This window comes from Pyxicephalus adspersus, chromosome 6, assembly GCF_032062135.1.
Source record: "Pyxicephalus adspersus chromosome 6, UCB_Pads_2.0, whole genome shotgun sequence".
Lineage (NCBI taxonomy): Eukaryota > Metazoa > Chordata > Amphibia > Anura > Pyxicephalidae > Pyxicephalus > Pyxicephalus adspersus.
Genome location: NC_092863.1, coordinates 74597014 through 74619467, shown reverse-complemented (window position 1 = coordinate 74619467; position 22454 = coordinate 74597014). Strand labels below are relative to the sequence as shown.

The window sequence follows — 22454 nt, the reverse complement described above, 5'->3', positions numbered from 1 at the left end:
TTATGTTGGCAATACACAAACGTCTGTGACAGTCTGGCTATCATAGGCAATGTGTGTCCACATATCATCCATTCTGACAACACATATTGCACCAAAATATCAGAAATAAAGCAGCCTATATATAGCAAGGCATGCACTATGCAAAAATTTTATGGATATTGCAACAATTGTAATTGTTACTTTAAATCAATTCTTGTGATCACCTACAAGTATTCCATGTACCAACAACTTTTTTCGATTGGTATTAACAATCGTTTTCACCATTACGTCTAATAAAAATCTTGATTGTTACTCAAAAAGTGGTTCTGATTTCAATGGGATAGTTATCCATTCGACCTATATGATCAATCATTACTGCAATAGTCATTGCGATCATTTTGAAATATTTGTGTTATTGATCATCTAATCAACTGAAAATATCACATACAAACGTACAATCAGCTTTAGTATATTAGTAGATTGTTAAACGATATGTAACAAGTTTTTACAAATCAAAGAGCACGACAGCCGACCTTTCTCCTCCAGCTCTGTCATTGTATATTGCAGCAGCAGCACTTAATAGGAAGCAATTAGCGCTCAGGAGATACAATAGTTGTGTGATTGATGTGACTGGATGACTTGATGCAACACAGGAGACTGAGAAGACAAAACCCTGAGCCCTGGGTGTGTTGGGATTTGTGGAATAGGGAGATTACCGGAAAACAAAAGATTAACAGAGAAAGAGAGGGAAATGGCGAGGAATTGGCATTTCCATATATTAACTCTTGACTGGACAGATGCATTGTCTTTATTAGCCCAATGAATGCCAAGTCTTTATAGGGTATGGCAATTACAAAACAATACATTTTCCATGATCAGAGAAGAAGTTATATTAGTGATTTTAAAGGACCTTTTCTATCACTGGCTTTCATTCTCTGGGTTTAGAAGGCTGCGTAGTGTTTATAGCAATGTACAAGGAGAGCCAAGTATACTGTTTTACAATGGAGATGAAGTCTTCTGTTTTAAGATCTCTGCTGCTTCCTTGTGTTCAGATGTAAATCTAACTTGTGCTGCAACATAGAGGATCTGGGCTGAGGGATGTGTCTATGGCACTGATCTGATGATCCTTCATAAAGAAGTCATTTAGAATAAACAGGACTTCTTTAATATGTTTAACATTCTGCTCTTGTGGCTTATATATAGCTAAATATTCATGTCCACTGCTTTTAGCAAACCCAAGCATTTTCCCGCTGCAAATATGAATCCAAAGCAGATATTACTATTATTGTGGGCACAGAAAGCTGTTCATTAAACTATATATACTTGCTGTGCCAGGGTTTTAAGTGTGTGCCATTAATAATAGGTACACATCTGCTGTGTCTGGCTTTTCTTTGTTCTCCCAGCCTTGCCCTTGTTGTTACAATTGGATATTGGTGATAAAGCAGAAATCAGGGGCTTATCTAGAGGTATATAGGATTCCTTCAGTGCTGTTGTGCGATATTCTATCGCCCTGTAGCGCAAGAAACATTGATTTAGCTTTTGTACCGCATTGATCTGTGGCAATCAAAGCTAGGATAAGACAACCAAAGTCATACCCTTGTGAAAGATAAAAGCTATGTAGATGACTTGGCTGTGGATGTCTGTATACACATCAGGGTGAGCTGATAAGTCAAAAAGGAAATGAGGATTTTTGCATATCACAAACCTATACTGTAGCACAGTTGACAAGCTACATGTAGCAGGTGACGTCACAAGAGTTATTTTTAGCTATCACTTTCACTTCTGCTATTTTTGGGTCTGGTATTTTCCATTGTTGTACAGAAGTAAGTGCAGTGAAGTTGGTGGTCTGTTGCATATTCCAAAAACAAGGGGACTGTGGGAAACCAGTTGGTCACTGGGACTCCACATGGGAGGTAACTGTTTTTATAAGACCCACTTGTCCAGTATCTGACATCTGTCAGTAGCATCAGGGCATGACATATTTATTGCTTGTTAAAGTGAGGGATAAGAAACATTTCATTCTGGGAATAGTAAACCCAAATAGTGATGAATGGCTCTACCCACTGTGTTATTTTACTAGTTTATTTTTCTTTCATATTTCATAAGGAAAATGGATATATGTATATCCTTTACACAAACGTGCTTGTATGTAAAGGATCATTTTTGTTATTACTATATCTAAATATTCATAAATACTGTTCATTTTTTAAAAGTTGCTTTACATACTAGTATATATTTCACATTGTATAAAAGTTTACTATAAGATAGGATTTTATTAATTCCTGCTGGCTTGCTATGCTGGGATCATGTATTATGATGATTAGTTATGCATTTGCAGTGCATATAATAGATTAGATTGTGAACAGGCAGGTAAGTTAGTTTTATTGGAGAAAATACATTGCCTGTCCCTTGAATAAAGAACCTACTGGCTTGCAATTTTTTTAATTGTAAGCTTTAGTTCTCCTTTAATGCTATTTAAAAAAATCTAGGTTTTTTTTTTTTTGTTTAGTGTCCCTTTACGGTCACAGGCAGGAAATTCTACTCCACAATGACGTTCCTATCATCAAACAGAAGTTCAACATCTGGAGAGTTTTAACTAGCCTGTCCCCTCTGATCAGAAGTGAGTCAAGCTTTGGTTGTGTCTACTGCATTGTCCATTGGTGAATAGGTGGGAAGACCACAAGTCACTCCAGTCTGTTTACCTCCAGCTATATGTGACCAGCATTGCTTGCTTAACCTCTGTGTCTGAATCACGGCTGTATGGGGCTCTGACAAGGCACTGAATGCTTTATTACTGTACACTGTTAACAAATCCCACTAAATTCATTTATTTGTTGACAGTATTTTGACTCCAACAGGTGTGAACACATAAGCCCCCCAGGCATGGGATATTTAAAGTGTACAGTAGAAATGGTAAACCAAAGGCACATCTACAGAAGGCACCCCACAGGGAGATGATGGACATAGTCTACAAAATGGCACACGTGCAATCATTGTCATTGGAAAGGATCTTTCACGATCCTTTCCAATAACTAACGACTGCAGGATGCATGAATGAGCGCTGTACATACACCGTTACACTGAGGGGGAGGGGAGAGAACGATGGAGGGCCACCCCGCTGCGCTCTCTCTCCTTTCACTTCCATTAGGATCGTTCGTCGTCCTTCGTCCGTGGATCCATCAGGACGGTCGTTCGGATGTTGGACGACTAGTGCTGTACACACGTAAGATTGAGCTGATTATCAGGCGAGAACAATTGCACATGTGTACGTAGCCAATGTAGAGTTTGCAGCCAATCAGAGACCCCCCATACATTGCAACCTTCCCTTCCAGTTTCATGTTCTAAAACATGACAATCTCTCATGAATGAATCCAAAACAATTACAGGGTGATCCTGGCTCTCTTCCCAGTCTTCTCTTTGTGGTTACACAAAACTCCTCTTTTTTTAACTACAAGCACATGGCTTATCTAGGTGACAGCTGAAAAGATTCATATTTCATTAAAAACACATTAGGGGCAGTGTGGGGAAGAGGAACCCATTATTTGTCCCTCTAGTAGGAGGTGTCACTTCAAAGATGCCAATGTCATGTAAGCCAGCTAAGACAATACTGACATCATGGGAAGCCCCAACATCAGCTTGTATTTGTGATCTGCTCCCAGGCAGCCAATATGTGACTGCTGAGAAGTGATTCCTGCCAGGAGTTAGAATCAGCAGATGTACTAAATGTTTATTGCAATCTACAAAATCTGGACCAAAGGGGATGAGGGGGGACACAGTCCTGGCTGTGGACTGAATAGTCCTGGGCGTTTTCTTGGAGCTGAACACGAGTGAGGATGTCCCAGCTAGAGAATTATATGTTATCAGCAGACTGAGGATATTCTGGAGGATGCCATGTGTATTGGGAAATTGGGGATTACTTCTATATCTGATCAGATACCTTGTATCATCACTAAAACCACAGATGTGTCACCCTGGAAATGTGATCTCAATGTGTATATAAACTCTGAATTCAAAGTATCGCTGAAAGCAAAGTAGTATAAACTTCTCATAGCACACACTATAGTCTGATCTCTGATATCCATGTACATAGAGAGGAGGGAATCAGCTGGGATCAGAATCTGTATTCACAGTCACATCTAACATATGTATTATATAAAGAGAAGTGTAGCTGCATCATAAAATACACCCGATTGAAAATATCAGCTTTGTAGATTGATTAATGATAGAGGAATGGAAAGACAGATTTGGATGACACTAATAGATATGATATATGTATATAGGATAATAGGAAGGAAGGAAGGAAGGAAGGAAGGAAGGAAGGAAGGAAGGAAGGAAGGGAAGGAAGGAGGTTCTTGCTGTACACATGGAATGAATCTTGCAGAATGTGTGAGGATGCTGCAATATTCTGCTCACTATTGTGTGCTGCTAAGGAAAGTATAATTGTGTGTAGTGTGCTCCATAGGTGGGAGGCTGGGATTTGGGACTCCTTGGAGTGAGGGAGGGTGAGTGATCCCTCCTCTAAGTCCCCTCCTTCCCACTCTGCTGACGGTATAATGATATAATCATGAGGGGTGTCAGATCCCGCATTTGAACTTGCAGCCAAACAGACTCTGGTTCTTCTTTCACAAGGACTCATTACAGACACAAGCCGGAGCTGAGGGTGCAGCTGTCCATCGGGGGATCTATAGGGTGATCCAGGCACATAGCATCCTCCTGCCCCTGGGATATACTAAGCCATCATCCACAGGCAATCTGGAATATTAGAAGAAATTCTTGTACAACACTGGACTTGATGCAGCCAACACACTAACAAGTCATCCTTCCAGGTAAATCACTTTATTGTCTCTTTTATCTATTTTTCTGGCAATGGATTTCACAGAAACTCATTCAATGAAGCATCCAAAAGTAGCACTAACAGTTCAGAAATGTTTTCTTACTAGCAGTGCACATGGGTGCAGCATTGCATTTCATTGCACTTTGGGGTGCATTATTCTGCAACACAATGTAGGTGTTATAGGTATATATATATATATAGGGATGCTGAATTAGTAGGGATAGGGTTGGAGCTCTCTGATGACATCTGGCACTGTGTGATCCCATAGCTTGTGTTCCTGGAAAGCTAACTCCTTTCTCTGAAGCTGCTTTTGTCCAAATCTAACATAGAGGGCTATAAAGTCAATGGATCTCCATTTCTATTGGATGGGAGCAATGAAACATAAAAAATCATGCAAAATGTGAGGCCAAGCTGGTGATTGCATGTGCCATGGCATTCTCATAATCCCCAAGTTAAATATTGCCACTCACAGCCCTATATTGATGGCATCTGGTTCAGGGGTCAGCTCTTGTTACAAGTTAATGAGTACATTTCTCCTAAGCCTGTTGCTGTGTACACTGAACATGTTCTCTATATCCTAAGAGGCAATATTGACTTCACAGATGTTAAACCTTATTGTTGCATTTCAATGGCTCTGTGTAAAGTAATGCCAACCCATTCAGGGGTACCAGTAACAGAAGACTTTATAGGATTTACAGCAACCAAAGCAAAAAAAAAAAAAAAGAGGGCATTAGAAAAAAAAGTCACAACCTCGACTTGTCACTTAGATTTAGTAGCTGCTGTAAATGAACCTGCTGCGCTCCGTTGTGCTGCTAATCAGCACTGTGTTTTATGAGCGGCTCTGTGCTGAGCGCTGCATTGTTCTGCCGATCCTGCGATGTCTAGGAATGTGCTGGGGAGAGCGCGGGCGGCCTCTGCTGGACGGACTGGGCACTGCACTCCGCAGCATCTCCTGCGCAAAGCTCCTGTGCACGAGGTTCTCACACACCCCCTTTGTGTCATTCTCTGCTCAGCATCGTTCTCCTTGTCTAGCTTTATACATGGCCAAAAGTCAATCAGATCCGCTCCTTGGATGTTAATTACCATGATTCAGCTAAATCCATTTTTTTTGCCAATTATAAGTTTAGATCTTTGCAATTTATATGTTTTTGGCCTGTTGCAGTCTAATAGTGAATTTTTTGTAATAGTGCCCATTTATGACCATATGCAGGGGATAGCAAGAAGTAAAACATGCAAAAACTTAATTGGTTCCAATGAAGGGTTGGGAAGGTCCTCCATAGCTTGCACAAAGAACTGTTTTAGATCCAGCAAGCTTTGGTGTGTGGGACCTGGGGGGTATAATGTGCCAACAGGAGGCCGGGGTCATTTATTTGGTGCTGTTTGTTTTTAGGATAGATGATTTCTGCACTGATTAGAATATTGTCAGACAGCAACCTATACATTGATGAGTTCTATATGTAAAGTTCTATTATTATTAATAAGCAGGATTTATATAGCGCCAACATATTACAAAGCGCTGTACATTAAATAGGGGGTTGCAAATGACTGACAAATACAGAGAGTGACCTGGGAGGAGAGGACCCTGCCCTTAAGAGCTTACAATCTAGGAGAAGTTCTATGGAGTGTCATGTACTAAGACAGAGGTGTCCTGTGAATGGAGGACTGGGGAGTCCTGGCAGGGATCTGATTTCACCTCTGGATGGATGCAGTCCCACATGAGTCTCTCCTAACAAAAGCCAGCTGTCTCTATGAGCCACATCTAGGGCGGTGACTGCAAAGAGAGGAGGGAGGGAAGCTGCAGTGTAAAACCGGACAATGTCCAGGGAATATTCATTTTATCAATCGCCACGTGGACTTTGGAAATACAATGCAGCATGGCCTTTATTTCTTTAAACTGCTGCAATGTTTTACATGAAAGCTTCAGACGAATCATTTGTCATGCCATTGTGTCTTAGGCCTGCCCACGCTGCTTTTCTTACCTGGTTGTACTGTCATTGATAAGATGGGTTCCAGTTTAATTCATTCTTAAAACAAAATCATCCAAGACATGTTCTTTTAGAGCGTTCTATTTCTTCCGAATGTTCCTTTTTTTTGTTCATAGGGCCTCAGTTATTGTGCAACTTTTAATTTTTTTTTGAAGAGGGCACTGAGGTGCCCTTTAGCTTGGCCACCAAAGATTGTAGAAGAGTTTGCTATAGAATGGAAACTTTCACCCCTCCTCTGATTATTGATGTATTTTTACAGCGTCTGTAGTCACGTCACAATCTGATGTCCCTACTATTAATATAGTGTAAGGTTAATTGGGGAAGCAATTCAACCCACTGGTAAAATTATATATATATTTGTTTAATGGATGGTGGCATGCACTCAGCATGTACAATCGGTGCCCTGGCATACTTGAAGTCATTGAATATGAGTTGGGGGGCCCCTTTCAGTCATAACATAAATTAGTGCCTACACAATTCAATAATATCACCACCCACTTAGAGGAAACGGCAGTGCTTGACAACTGCTTTTTGTGAAGGAGCACCAGTCGGGGGAGGGAGGGGAGGAGGTGTATGCAGAAACTTCAGAGGACATTGCTGGGGAAAGGATCAGAGCAGTACATAGAGAGGTAAGGATTAGCCTGGGTCACTGGAGCAGCACCATAGTCACACTGATGTCATGCTCCACAATCAAATAGCTGTCACTTAATGTTTCTTCACTGGACACAAAGAGGAACTTCCACTGAATTTATTCTGACTTCAAAGACTTTGGGTGCATTATTTGTTGGACTGCAATGGCCATTAATATATCCAGGACTGGACTTTAATTATCTGTACTATATACTGAGCCCTGAAGCATACAAGCTAACAAAAAAGGCAATGCATAGGTTTTTGATTTTTGATTTATTTTAATGATGAGTTTTCATTTTTAAAGATTTTATTAAGTTGAATTGCTGCAAGAGATCACTTTTTTCCATGCAGAGGTCTTTGCCTGCCCTCCCTATTTCATTGTCCCCAACAAGGAGCCTCTAAGTTTTCTCCCGCAGTGCCCGTTCAGGAGAACATTGGTATTACATTCTCTCTATTCAGATGTAATAGACCTGTATTATTCCTCTTTGTCCTAACAGCCTGCCAATTGCAAAGCTCCCAACTGTCCTTCATTTGGAACCACTGCCTCTCGTTTGCAGCAATAGGCCCTCTGGCCTTCTTTTCTCTTTACTTGTCACTTTTTTTGTTTGATGCATAGACATCTATCAAAGAATATTACTAAAAGGATTTCTCTGCTCTAAACTTTCCCTTGACCTCTAAATTATTGTGCTTGGTAATTTGAAAATCTCGTATCATGATAAGTATTGGCCCTATAGGTTTGACCAATAATTTGTGGCATATTATTCATTTGTGATTTGCATGGGGCATGGCAGGGGTACGTCTTTTGCTCTTGTACTTTGGGGTTGAAAGACATCTCTCTGTCTTCTTACATTTGTAAGTGTAATTGTAAACTGTGCAGAAAACACTATTGGAGGTTAGGAAATGAGCTCTGTGACATTATAGTGAGAAAATCCTGTCCCTTGTCAGGATTCTTTATAAAAGGGCCCTTCTCTATGTGGAGGCAGCAGTCTCTCTGCAGAGGTTCAACATTCCTACCCCTTCCTACAAAGCCAAACCTCTGGTTTTGCAATTACCAATGTCCAATGCTTCCTGTTGAGTGGATAACTCCAGCCCTGACTCAGCAGGAAGCGGTGTGTCTGACCTCTACAGAGAGACTGTTTTGTACATACAGAGAGCAATGGTAATTCTTTATGGCACACTGTCTACTTTAGCTATGGTTGCTTTGTAAAAAAATAAAATAAAATAAAATAAAAAATATATCCTTTAATTTGATGCAAATGAAATGGTTTTAACTGATTTAATCAATATGTTAAATAGTGGCATCATTCTGTTAAAGAGCAATTTCATCCAATCAGAATACTCTCTTGTAGGTAAAGTGTGGCAGTGTTCCCTCAATGTCTTTATAACTCATCAACAAAGGACCTAACAATGAGATTAACCATTCAATAATTGGAGTTGTGACTGGCTGAGATACAATAGATCAGTGATTTTTAACCACTGTGCCGCTGCACACTAGTAATGTAATACTCTTTCATGTCAGTGGGTGGCAGTAGGTAGCTTAATTGCCTTGCTTATTCTTAGAGACAAGAGAATTAACTACAGAGTGTCATTTTGTAACATTTGTGGTGTGCCGCAGGATTTTTTGAATGTAAAAATTGTGCCGTGACTCAAAAAAGGTTGAAAAACACTGCTATAGACAATTCACTAATAAGAGAAGAGTACCCAAGAATTGTGCCCTCTAGTGGACTAGCTTTAGACATACAGAGAGATATCACTTACCGTACATTACTGACAACAGTAGCTTAGCTGAAAAGTCCAGCCTAACTTCAGCATTGTGCTGGGTTCAAGGAAATGATTGATTTGGGGGAATCTTACAGAACAGGAAAGGACAAAAAAAAGGATAAAACCTTCTTCAATCAAATTCTAAACTGAACTTTTCACATTAAATTCTCCTTCTTGCGCATTAGTTCCACTATGCTAGAAATTCTGTCTGTTAGATGGGCTGTTACTAAATGGATAATAACATATGGATAATAACATAGAATGGATCTGTAGAAGTGGTTGATTATTGTAATGAAATAGAAATAGGATGTATTGTAAGTGATTAAGGCAGGCTGCCAATTCTCCTTTATAGATTTATTTAGTTGTGCTTTTGGTGTATTGCTCACATTTCCAAATTCAAACACAATATGCCTTTCTTTTTTTTACTTGGAGTTATTTTCCCATAAATGGGCAGAGAGAGTAGCCTAATTTATTATGTGCTGAGAACATGTCTTTTTAGTTTATTTATGTTTGTACATTACTTAGTTGGAGCCACATTTCAAGCAGGGAAATAAAGAATGATCATGGGTTATGTGTGGACGGCATGGCCAATGAATGTCTACATTTTAAAGAAAAATCCTTGCCCACATTTGTTCATTTTTTTGTGGGTGTTGGGTTAAAGTTAAGCTCTGAACAGATAAAAACTCCAAGTAAAAAGATACATATTATTAAAAATGGTAATATATTTATAGAGGCAGCAGCTGTAAATTGTATTTGGCTTAATCTCTGTAATGCTAGATTAGTTACATGATTCAAATGTACTCTAATAATAATGAAGTAGACCCATTATATATTCATTTTAACTGTAGGGGCAGTACACAGATATTGTGATTTCAGATGATATCTAATATTATTATTGTTATTATTATTAGTATTAATAATAATAATAATAATAATAATCAACAGTATTTATATAGATCCAACATATTAGGCAGCACTGCTCAATAAATAGGGGTTGCAAATGACAGACAGATACAGGCAGTGACACAGGAGGAGGAGGGGACCCTGCGTGAAGAGCTTACAATCTAAGAGGGGGAAGTCGCACACAATAGGAGGGGAGATATGGAATGAAGGATAAGTAGTGAGCATTTTAAGAGACAGAAAACAATGGTTTTTGGAAGTTTGAAAATATGGTTTTAAAAGGAAATTTGTAGAAAATATAAAGTATAAAAGGTGCTATTGCATACCATTTGTTTGAAAACACTAACATTTTTCAGAAAGTACTGAAGCCAGAGTAAATTTAGCAATTGAAGCCCTGTATCTCTAATTTTCTCTCTAACTGTGTTTCCTTTGGGAGACCTATGAACAGGAGATAATAGTGGTCTGATTTGTTCTAAATTAGTCAATAGTCTCCATGTGGGCAAACACATGCCAACTTATTGAACCCTCTTGGCATGAAGATCGATGGGTTAGAAGACTTGTCCATCCAGGAAACAATCACCAGTGTCTCTCTGTTTCTATTCCATTGATTTGGATTCCCATCACTTTTGTTCCAGTGACCATTGCCAACTGGACACCAGGGAGCATCTTACCAGTAAGACCAACATGGTTCAAATTTGAACCACACTCTATCTGAAACAAGAAGATTGGATTACTATACACTGTAAATATTAGACTGCTAGGAATATGCAATGTAACTCTTGTTATATATCTCAACAATGAAATATTAGGACCGTTAAGTGTTAAGCCCATGATTCATGTAATTATTTTCCAACCAAGTCTATGATGTTTCTAAGCTTGTCAGACCTTCTAATGAAATCCAGCTTTTTGCTCTAACTTTCACTTAAAACATGGATTTCTTCAAGGTGTTTCCTTTCCTGACATCTGTTTACTGTCAATGAGCAGAGCACCAGGTTCCCAGCCGTCTCTCCCTGAGCTCATTTTCATTTCTCTGACATCATGATGGGGAGGAGGCCAGAGCAGCTGACTGTCAGTGAGCCTAGGTCTCCCCCAGACGGGTGATTATACAGGAAACAAATGCCAACTTTAAAACAAAATACTGCTGTTTGTTGAATTGTTCTGCAATTTTTCACTTGATACATGTTAATACATGTTTTCTTTTTTTTTTTCCAGGTCAATATGTTGTTGGATATTAAATATATATTTTGGATATGCTCAGCATTCCACGTTTCCTATGCATTCCGTGCAGGTAAGAATTGTTTCATTGAAATGATAACATAAAGAATCATTGTGTTGTGTGTTGTATTCGCTAAATTTCAGGTAGAAATAAAACACTATTTGAGTAGTTATTTGGCATTTAGAAACTCATTAGACATATATATTTAATTAATACTGAAGTACTTAAATCAGTCTTGATATCAACCTGCTGTAAACTCATGTACCCCAGAGGAACCCTTAAATTTCAAGTTTTCAAAATTTTTTAATTTACCTTTTAAATTTCAAGCCCCAAGGAAACCCTGACACAATGAATTCATTGGGGACTGGTGAAGATAATAATAGTGATCCCTAATGTTAGTCAAGAGACCACCCTCCTTAATTGTGAATTTGCCAGGCTTGCAGACCAATATATATTTATTATTCTGGATTTATTGGCTTTGAAAATAAAGCCACACTTATAGACAACTTAAAAGATTGTTAAATTCATGTAGCTGGCCCCTCCACATGGCTTGGCCCCAGAACTATACAGGCTTCATCAAATGTGAAGTCAATCAGCCACAGTTCAAAGGACCCCCAGCACTCTCTGGAGGAACCCTTGGGCTCCACTTAACCTTAATTGTAATTGCTAATTTAGAGGGTGCCAGACCTTTGTGTTCTACAAAATGCTGATACATTTACTTCTGTTGGGAATAGAGGATTGGATGGCTGCATAGGAGAGGCTTCCAGCACAAGCTTATCAGTGGAGAGAACAATAGTTAACAAGGCCAATTTTCTAGCTTAATTGTGACCATCCCTTAACTACATCTTGACACTGGGCCACCCAGGGATAAAGAAAATCATCACCTAATCAAGCCTGAAAAGAGCCAGATCTACAGATTCAACACTGATTGAATGCTTGTATTGATGCCTACCATATTTGCTAAGTTATTTCAGGAATCACCATTATAAAAGTCATTTTGTAGTATTGATGTATGTAAACATCAATCTTCTGATGTGGGTTTGCAACCTTCTTCCCAATTGTATAGTATGTATGACTACACTTAATGCATTTGACTTGAACTCATTAAACAACATGTCACTAAAACAGTCATGTTTTAGTCCTTTTGTATGTTTTTTGGCTGTATGACCATTAAATCATAGTAACTTACATCATTTTGAGGCTACAACTGAGAATTACCTCTATGGCTATGGCTGAGGTCATCAGCCTCCAGGATTTAGGATATTTAGTATTTTTTTCTGGAATTCTTTATATTTTTACTATGCTTTATACAGAAGTTATAATCTGGTGTGACAAATAGAACAAGAATAGAATGTCATTATTGTAAAAAAATTGATAATTAGTAAAATATTCCATTCCTTGAAAGCTGCCAATTATAGAAACTTTTCATGTTCGTGCCAGGTGGAAGAAAAATCTATTGTTATCTGGAGAAAAAAATGATTGTGTAAGCAAAAAGGTAGTAGAAATTCAATTAACTGCTTTATATTTTTGTACCTTTTATTAAACTCGCAGATGGTCATAATTAAACATGACTCACATATTGGGACGTTAAATAGAAAATGGTCCATATTAAATATTAGGTTTAAATTTGGGGTTTTCATTTTAATAAATGTATACACTGCAGAAAGAAAGAAAATATATGGATGAAAAAGAAGGCATCGGATGGGATGAAATCACTAAAATAAACCGAAAGCTTGCGTCCTATGATTCAGAAAGAGATAGTTGCTCTTGGAAGCCATTCTGTCAGTTATTATGAAGTAGAACAGGGGTGGATATGGATACACATATTTTCAGGGTGTGGAGCTTTTGTATGGGAAAAGTTAACAAAAGTACCAACGTTTTTCAAGTGATTTCAACAGCTCATCATTTTAAAATAATAACCCACAATTCTATTTTTCTGAAGTCAGCATTTGCTTGTTAATTAAAACAACACACTGTTGGAAGTTTTCAACAGCATGTTATGAGCATGAGAGCTTGTCCGCCCATGTGGCACTATAAAGCTTGCAGCTGGGTATATTACTTAATATTTCTCGCTGACATGAACAGTGTTCTGATAAGATACCATTGAACTGATTTATTAAGGCTCTCAGAAACTGGAGAAGATAGGCTATCATGGGGGAACCTGGGTGATCCAGCACTTGGGGACATATCTTCCCCAGTCTTGGAGAGTTTTTATAGATCAGGTCCTATGAATAGATTTTTTCAGGTACAACTTACCAGCAGTCTTGTATGAAACATCTCGGGGATTACACAATAAAGTACTGGTGCAGGATACTACATATGATAGTACACATGCTATCTCTAGTTATTTTTTTAGTGAGTCCAGGGCAAGAAATGTGCATTATTTTAAAGGCATCTTTGTGTATTTCATACATTCAGTTTTTTTCTCAGCATTATTAAAGCTAGATCTAAAACCTGCAGGCATAAATTTTGACAGTAAGACTAGTTCTGCAATGTTTTTTTCATTTCAGCCTGATCTCTCTTTTCATTCAAAGACAAGATAATAGCACTGCATAGCATTAGCATCGTTCCAGGTGGTCTTTTTCTTAGAAAACTCTTTTATCTGTTAATGAGTCTGGTTAATTTCAGAGAATGTGTTTTACAATGAATATAGAGAAGAATATACAGGGCAACATACAAGTAGAATATTGACAACATGAGATCATGACACAAGTTAAACAAAAATAATTATAACATTATATTTTTAATGTTTTAATATAATATAAAATATTTTACCTGTATTTTGGACACATATTCTACTTATCCATTTTCAACCTGCCAGTCAAAATGATTTAAAGATTTGGGGGCCATAGATTCCATTATGTGGAGGAGAAAAAACACTAGAGGCCCTGTTAAGTGCCCGGCCCTTTCACATTCCATGCAGATTTGGGACAAATTTGGCCACCACCCGAAGCTTTCCTCTCTCCATAAACCTTTGACCCCATTGTGGCTTAATCCGGACTTTCCGCCGGGATTGCACGCGGCAGATTTTCAATGGTGGATCTCTAAAGGCTTTAGACGAATTAAAGACATGATAGATGTACGAGCATTAGTCACATGGGAACACCTATCTTCTCAATTTGAAATTCCTGCCAAGGAGTACTTCCACTATAGACAACTGTACTCCTATATCTCCCGGATAATTAGGGATGCCCCAAAGCCCATGTGTTCCTCGCCTTTTGAAAGCACTTGCTCATCCATAGCTAACACAAAGGGGCAAATCTCTGTTATTTACTCGGTGTTAATTGATCAGCATAAAAAATTGAGATATATGAGGGAATGGGAAAATGAACTTGGTGTCACGTGGGATTTGGAGGAGTGGCAGGACATGATCTGTGCCCTGTCTAAAATATCTCTCAACTCTGCGGTGGTGGAGGCTAATTATAAAGTAGCCCTTAGATGGTACCTCACACCAGCTAAACTGGCGAGGATATTCCCTTCAGTGTCTCCTATGTGTTTCCGAGGGTGTGGGGATAGGGGTTCCATGGTACATATTTGGTGGACTTGCCCGTTGGCCAGGAGGTTCTGGAATGAAGTATTCAATTTAATCTCAAGAGTGGTGAAACAGGACATTACGGCTACGGTAGAAGCCGCACTATTTAGTAAAATTGATACAACTTTGCCGAAACCCACCCAAAAATTGATCAAACTGCTATTAGTGTCAAGTAGAATCGCATTGGCTAAAGCCTGGAAGGCCCCACTATTCCCTTAGACCCCATAGCTTCTAAATTGAATTGGATCATGGTGAACGACAAACTCACTCATACCTTAAAGAATTCCTTGGACAGATTTGAAGATGTCTGGGAACCATGGTTCACCTATAACGGATCATAATAGTTGGATATGGGAATTCAGTTCGAGCCACGGGTTGTAATTGGATCCCGCTAGTACTTCCTCTATCCCTTTCCCCCAACACCCTGTTGTATTTATCCTAATTGGTGTTTCCCTCTCCCTTTTACCTTTTGTGTCCTCCCTTATGTTTGTTATGTGTTAAGAGTTAGGGTCAAAGTGCAAGACACACCTTCATATTTCATAACCATCATTTTTTTTTTTCATTTATTTATGTATGTTTGCGACCTGGCTTAACTCGGGGAAGGTGAACTTTAAAGGTCTTGTTTGCTGCAATTGTTTTTTACAATGTTATATACTACAGATGATTCACCGGACCACATTTTGTTTACCTATGGTTCTTGTCTTTGACTCTTGTTATTGCTTTTCTTTTTTTTTAAATCGTGTGTATTGCTATTGTTTTGTTTTGTTCTAAAATCTCAAAATCTCAATAAAAATATTGAAATACAAAATGATTTAAAGATACATGCACTTTGACAAACACTGATTAGGTGTTCTCAAAGGACACATTTTTGGCTGTAAGCGTAAAGTGTATATATGTTCTTTTTATTAGATGATGGCTTAAGTTAAGCTATATATATATATATATATGTATATATATATATATATATATATATATATATATTGTGCCCACCAAATTTTGTTTGGTGAAGTTACTGGTTTTTCAGCATATGTATAATGTGCATGGGAAGTAATTTTTTCAAAGCCATTGTTAGCTTGTGCAAGCATGGATCTTTTTATTGCTAGGTAGATTTTCCTCCCACTCAAGCCTGCCTGTTCTGTGTCAAGGATGTCTTATCTTGCATTTGCTATCTTTCAAACAAGAGGGCTGTTTTATTGCCCAGGATTTCCTAGTCCACTTCATTTGTGGCAGGTGTCAATGTCTCAGCAGTCATTAGTGAAGGACCATTTTCATCCCCACACTCCAAACCTTAATGCCTTTCTTTATTCACTCAGCATTGACAAGGAAGAAATCATAGAAATGTACTCCTTAGAAGAAAAAAAATTCAAGTGCTGTTCCATGGGCAGCATATACTTTTATTAAAGAGTAACCAAAGCCTTCTTAGTTGTATTTCCATACTTCCATGACTTCTTTATTTTCTAATCACTCACATAAAAGAGAAACGAAAGACCAATATATTATTACACAGTATTTATATAGCGCCATCATATTACGCAATGCTGTACAATATGTCATTATTGTAGTCTAAGATCAATTTTAGGGGGAAGACAATTAACCTAACTGCATGTTTTTGGGGGTGTGGGAGGAAACCGGAGTACCCGGAGGATACCCACGCAGACACGGGGAGAACTTGCAAACTCCATGCAGATAGTGTCCTGGCTGGGATTCAAACCTAGCGCTGCAAACGCCGGAGTGCTAACCCCTGAGCAACATTTACTGTTATTCATTTGCTTATGTTTAAACTGAGCTCTGCACTGATAGCTCTGTTATTTGCTTTAAGGGTTATTTAGAAAAAACATTGGCCCGAAATAGAAGCTTGCTGAGTATCACTTCTGTCACATGTAGTGGTTATAGGAAATCTTTGAAAAGAGAAATATGAGAACTGTAATTTCTTACTTGTGTTGTCATCCTTATCTTAACCTTTTAAGCCTCCCTATCCTGGAACTAACCAGGTAAGGGTTTGGGGCTTTTCAGACTTCACTGACAACATGCATGCTCTAAGACAATGGATTTTCAGTGATGAAAAGTTTGCAACTTAAACATCAGATATTCTGTTATTACAGGTCCACTTTTAGTTTTACTACATCAAAGCAAGAGCAATCATATAGAAACCCAAACAGGAGCAGGGCTTGATGGAGTTTAGGGGTACAGCTCCAACCTCCATGCTCCATAGGGGTGTAATACAACTGGTCTAGATATGGATATGCCTGTCAGTTCCCAAGAGAGGAGTAGCTGGTAGGCAATTGGTGCTTGATGAGCTATGTCAGTCCAGATAATAAAGATGGGCAGCTAGTTTGTGTCTATTGCAATTACTGTCAATCACAAGGATGGGAAAGGAGGAATATGCTGCATAGCACAGGGCTTAGTTCTCATGTAATATATCTCTGATACATATTACTGTTATTATAATGGTATTAATAGTATATGGGATACTATTATTACCAACAGTGATATGAAAAAAAACAGCGTTTGCAAAACTGCAGAACTAAAAGACCACCTACTAGCCCACAAGTTTGGCAAAGTCTGCTGGAAGTTGTAGTGGCACTGCCCTTTGCCTAAACCCTTTATTTTACAAGTAATTAAATGAATAAATAAATAGTCTCAGCCAGCATTTTTTCCATTGAATTGAAGGTTTCTAATACCATGGCTGAGCTTTATTACTAGAACTTTAAAGCAGAGCCTATGGAAGTAGCGACCGAGTTAATTCTCACAGTAGCAGCTTAGGCTGTGTCTTTCTAGGACTAGTTAATGGTCATAAAGTTAAGATGATGTGTGCAGATGGAATTTCAATTAGCTTGGTTTTCAATGATTTATAGAGAGTCTACATCAAGTAATTGATCCCTCAGCACCTAATGCCTGTTTAACATCCTTTACCTTACAGTATCGTAGCCTTCGCCACAATCCATCTGGTGAAAACACTGAGGCTTTTGTTCCGGCGCTATTTATTGCCTACATGGCCAAAGCCCTATTTCTGTTCCTGTTGGATGTACTCTTTCTCCCAAACTGCAAATGACAAATTGTTACATTCTGAAGTGTGAAAATTCAATTCCCAATTATTCCAAAATAGTGAACTGTTGTATGTTTAGCTGGGGAAATTGAATGACTTCCAGAAAGAACACATTACTGGCGTCGTTTCTTATTTTCACGGTGCTATAAATATGAGCGTGAAAAGGATTTTTTGATTAAACAGAGCAGATATTAGTTGGACATGTTAACCATGACTGCTGTAAAGTAATGCAGAATTTATAAGGAGACACGGGGCATTGAAAGTTGCTGTGGCTGGTCTAAGCCTTCAGAAATGTATGGGCTAACTTACATATTACACTGAAAAACTTAAGGTGGCATAGGTTGTAAGCTAGCTATCAGCAATTTGTAATGTTTTTTTTTTTAATACCTCCCCTGGAAAAAATGTAAAGCTATAAATGCCATAAATGAATGCAGCTCCAATACATTCATATAGTGTACCTGAAGTCAGGATGCTCCTTATGGGAGTATAAACATAACTTTACCATGAATCTCAGTAATCCTATTCATTATATAATCTCCCTTTTTCTCAATTCTCTCACAGTCAACAGTGCTGAACCTTCTTTATAATTATAACGACTGTCAGTCAATCCCCACTGGCAAAGTGCCTCCAAGAACTGACAGCTTTTGTAAAAGTTGTTAGCTCCTACAAGCAGTATGTGGGTAACTCGTCATTGTTTAGGTTTGGCTCTTTGCCAGGAAAGTTGGTGAATGGTGATAACTCTTGCTAAATAGGTTTGATTGATATTCTATATAACTACACAGGAGAGGGTCAGACAAGTTCAGAGTTGGCTCCTGTTGAAGAGACCCTATTTAATGTACAGGGCTGCGTAATTTGATGGCTCTATACAAATCCTGTTTATTATTATTATTATTATTATTAATAATAATAATTATAATAATGAAATATATAATAATAATAATAATAATAATAATAATAATAATAATAATAAGAGACAGACATGCAGACTTAAGGAAGATGTGGGACCTTTTTTGATATAACATTAGATGCAGCTGTATCTGACTCAGTGTTATTGCTGGAATGATTGTTGTTAACAAATAAAAGGCTAAATTGGTAGCTTAATAAAGGAATTATGTTTCATGAAGCTTGGTTTAATGGTCATTTTGTTGTTGGATCTGACAGGTTGACCTTTGTATAGTGGATATTTAAAGGAGATTAAAACGTGTTCATAGCCAAAACTTTGGAAAGTTTTAATTTTTCGATAAAATATTAAATGGTTAAGACCACTGCCGTTTTCTCTGTTTTTGTCTCTTTGAGGACAATTTAGTTTATGACCAAACACCAGAGACACCAAAGGATGTAAAAGGAGAACAGTGTCCGCATTAGAAAATGCCAAAATGGTAAAAACCTAAATATATTGATATGGTGCTATAATTCCTGATTTACTTAGCAGTAAGAAAACTTGACAAGGATTTGTACCCATTCATATTTCATATTTCATCCTAAACTAACAAAAAATAAATTTTAATTGAACTATTGCAATTTACAATCTGGAATTTTTCCACCCAGAAAATAATTTAGGATATAGTATTCAGTTACGAAATGGGTGTACTTGGAGACATAAACGTATTACTGCACAGAGAAGAATCAGATTTTAGTTTACATTTGAAAACAGCCTAAGAATTTATCACATCATTCATTCATTTCAAGAATGTAAATTGTTTTGTTCGCATTACCATTACCATATATATAAATTCTGCTGTAATTCCAGGAAATTGCAACAACATCAGATTAACACTTTCATCGATGAGGACAATATGACTGTGTTGGAAAAGAGACATGTCCTGTTTTACAATGTGGCATATGTTGCCCTTTACATGGAAGATGTTGATTGTGCTTGAGTGTTTTGACTGGGGTCATGGTATACAATGGAGTGACAGGTTGACAGCTATTTCCCTCTTGTCAATGTGTGATATTGTGATTATAGAATGACACCATTAAGCACTTAATGAAGCCTTTTGTGCTCACTTGATCCACTCCACAAAGATATCACAGGTCCATATGTTACTTTTTATGGAAATAACTTTAACTATTGCTATGGGCCCCTAACAACAGTTATTTGCAGTCTCTAGGGAAGTCCTATTAAGCCATCTACTTTGCCAGTAAGTGCCATTAATGCCTGGGAAATTCTAACAGCCTCTCTAGCAGACTGAAACGTGATTTATAAGCTGGGTTTGTTAGGAAAAAAACCCAGCCCTCTCATTTTAAAAGAATTTAGTATTTCATCAGCTTTATCTAACAATAGCAGGGTTTTGCTGCCAAAGTCCTTCAAACACTAAAATGAGACTTAAAACTTGTTTCTGTTAAGTTAAACTTGTTTCATTTTGCTTAAAAATGTGTGTGGATAGTTAAATTATAGGGGCAAGCTTTGTAGATTGCTAATGATAATAATTGAAAGCAAATGCCTCTTTTTGTGGTTTCTCTTTGGTACTTAACTGTTGTTTTTATAGGTTTAGTTGTGTGCGTGAGTTTGGTTACAAAATGTTCCCTGAAATAAATAAAAGATGCATATATTATTTTATAAACTCTTTCAAGTGTAAAAGGGAAGATAAGGGCAACAAAATTTTACTATACAGGTCACAATGACTGCAATATGTGTGATTTTGTGCTCGGATCTAGTCTCAAGTCAGTCTTCCAAATGGTATCAACGACTTTAATGCCAGCTTGCAGGGTTATGTAAAACAACTAAAGGGTCTGCTTTTCTTTTGCTTGTTATACTATCAGAAGAAAATATGAAGAATATTTCACCATTATAACTTTTTTTTAGAACACATGAAGAATCAGTGGTCCTGGTACTCCATTCTTCATTCAGAAACTTGTGCATCATGTGACCAATGAAAGCTGTATGATTAGCCTAATAGTTAAGTAACCCAGTAGAAAATGAATAAACTTGAACACAGAAGGAAACAGTACAGGGAATGTGCAGATGAAGAAATTGTCATTTGTTGATTTAGTGAGCCCAGAACAAAAACTGGACAATCATCTGAGCCACTGAATTGATGCATTGTAGCAGGATTTACACATATGTCTTTGATTATGTCTAATCCTTACTTACCTTTTTTCTGCACCACTCTTAAACAAATATGAGCTGAATGGAACAATTAGTTTGAGAAAATGCAAAAGGAAAAAACGTATTTGAACATGATGGCAGAGTGGTCATTTACACTTGCATTTGCCTCTTAGGCTACATGAGATATGTTAGGCTGGTGGCATTGAGTGAAGATAGTTCCTTATTTAGACATCAATCACAATAGGAGCTGCACTTATTGACAGATTATTTGTGATAATGGCATGGAATGTTACTTTTATTAAGATCTAGTTTCTTTGATAAATCATTATCATCTTATTCAGCAAATACAATTCATTATCCTTTACAATCCTCCCGTTTTTTTTTTTTTTTTTAGCAATTTACTATATACATTTATATGTTTAGTTGTATCACAGTAAACCATGTTCTTTAAGGCTAGGTTTACATGTCCATGCTATTTGCACCAGAGCTCTGCTGTGCCATTCATTTTGAAATTCTTTAAGGCATCATACCTGTCCTGCAAGATCGCAGTACAGGACAACACACGTTGTATTGCCTAAAAAGGGTCAGGTGTGTTTTTTGCTTCTTGGGTTCATTGGCTGTCCATCCAAAATGCTTGGCTTGCCTTACCACAAAACATGTCAACAAAGGACAAAAGACAACACCCAACTTTCATGTCCAACTGGAAACGTTCCCTGCCATGAACTGACCAGTTAGCTGAGTTGGCCCCTCAGGCAAAACTTTCTCATCTTTCCCTTTAACTTGGGTATTTAGCTTTTTTTCCCAGACTTTCCCAGAGTTTCTGTTTAATTGTTAAAGAATAGTAATTACAGTCATTACATTACATATCTGTAGGTTTTTGTTGTGGAAACATTATTGTAACATTTTCTTTGAGGCACAGACATTTAACAATGGAGCTGTAATATGAACATAAAATTGTGGGTTTTGCTAGCATGTCCTTCTGATCTGTCATTTTTTGAAGGATGTTACATCATTAATTGTGCTTCTGAATCAAAAGCAGATGTGCTTGTTTAGGCTTCTAGCTCTAATACAGATGTAAATATGGAAGAATCATTAGCATTCTGGTTCTGTAGATCTAGTGGTTTGTATATCTTTAATATATACAAACATTTACAGATATAAGTGGAATAACTATAATCCATCTTTCACTATTTATGATCCTGAAGGGGGAATCTATAGTTGGATTCTTCCCTCAGTACAACATACAAAGCAGTAACTACATTCTGCATGCATGATGACCGATTATGTGGGTCTAAGCAACAGAATGTGGCCAAACTTCCCCCCCTCCAGCAGGACAAAGTAATACTTTCTTACTGAGTACTTCATTGTTAATAGCAATGTAATTTAAAAAATTACCGTATTTTTCGGACCATTAGACGCTCCGGACTATAAGACGCACCAGGTTTTCCGCACGGGAAAACAAGAAAAAAAAAATTCATTTGATTTCCCCTGAGATCCAGCGTGCGGCACTTGTGCCCGCCCA

The 22454-nt window shown here is 37.8% G+C and overlaps 1 protein-coding gene across 2 annotated transcripts in view; it reads left to right on the top strand.

Moving 5' to 3' along the window:
- The first annotated feature begins 4595 nt into the window (after window positions 1-4595).
- The window catches only part of VCAN (versican), a 69810-nt gene continuing 51951 nt past the window's right edge, over window positions 4596-22454 (top strand). For both annotated transcript variants that reach the window (XM_072416189.1, XM_072416188.1), the window contains exons 1-2: window positions 4596-4805; window positions 11302-11377. In XM_072416189.1, the coding sequence (XP_072272290.1) occupies window positions 11308-11377 (70 nt within the window). In that variant the 5' untranslated portion in view covers window positions 4596-4805; window positions 11302-11307. The remainder of the gene's footprint in view (window positions 4806-11301; window positions 11378-22454) is intronic.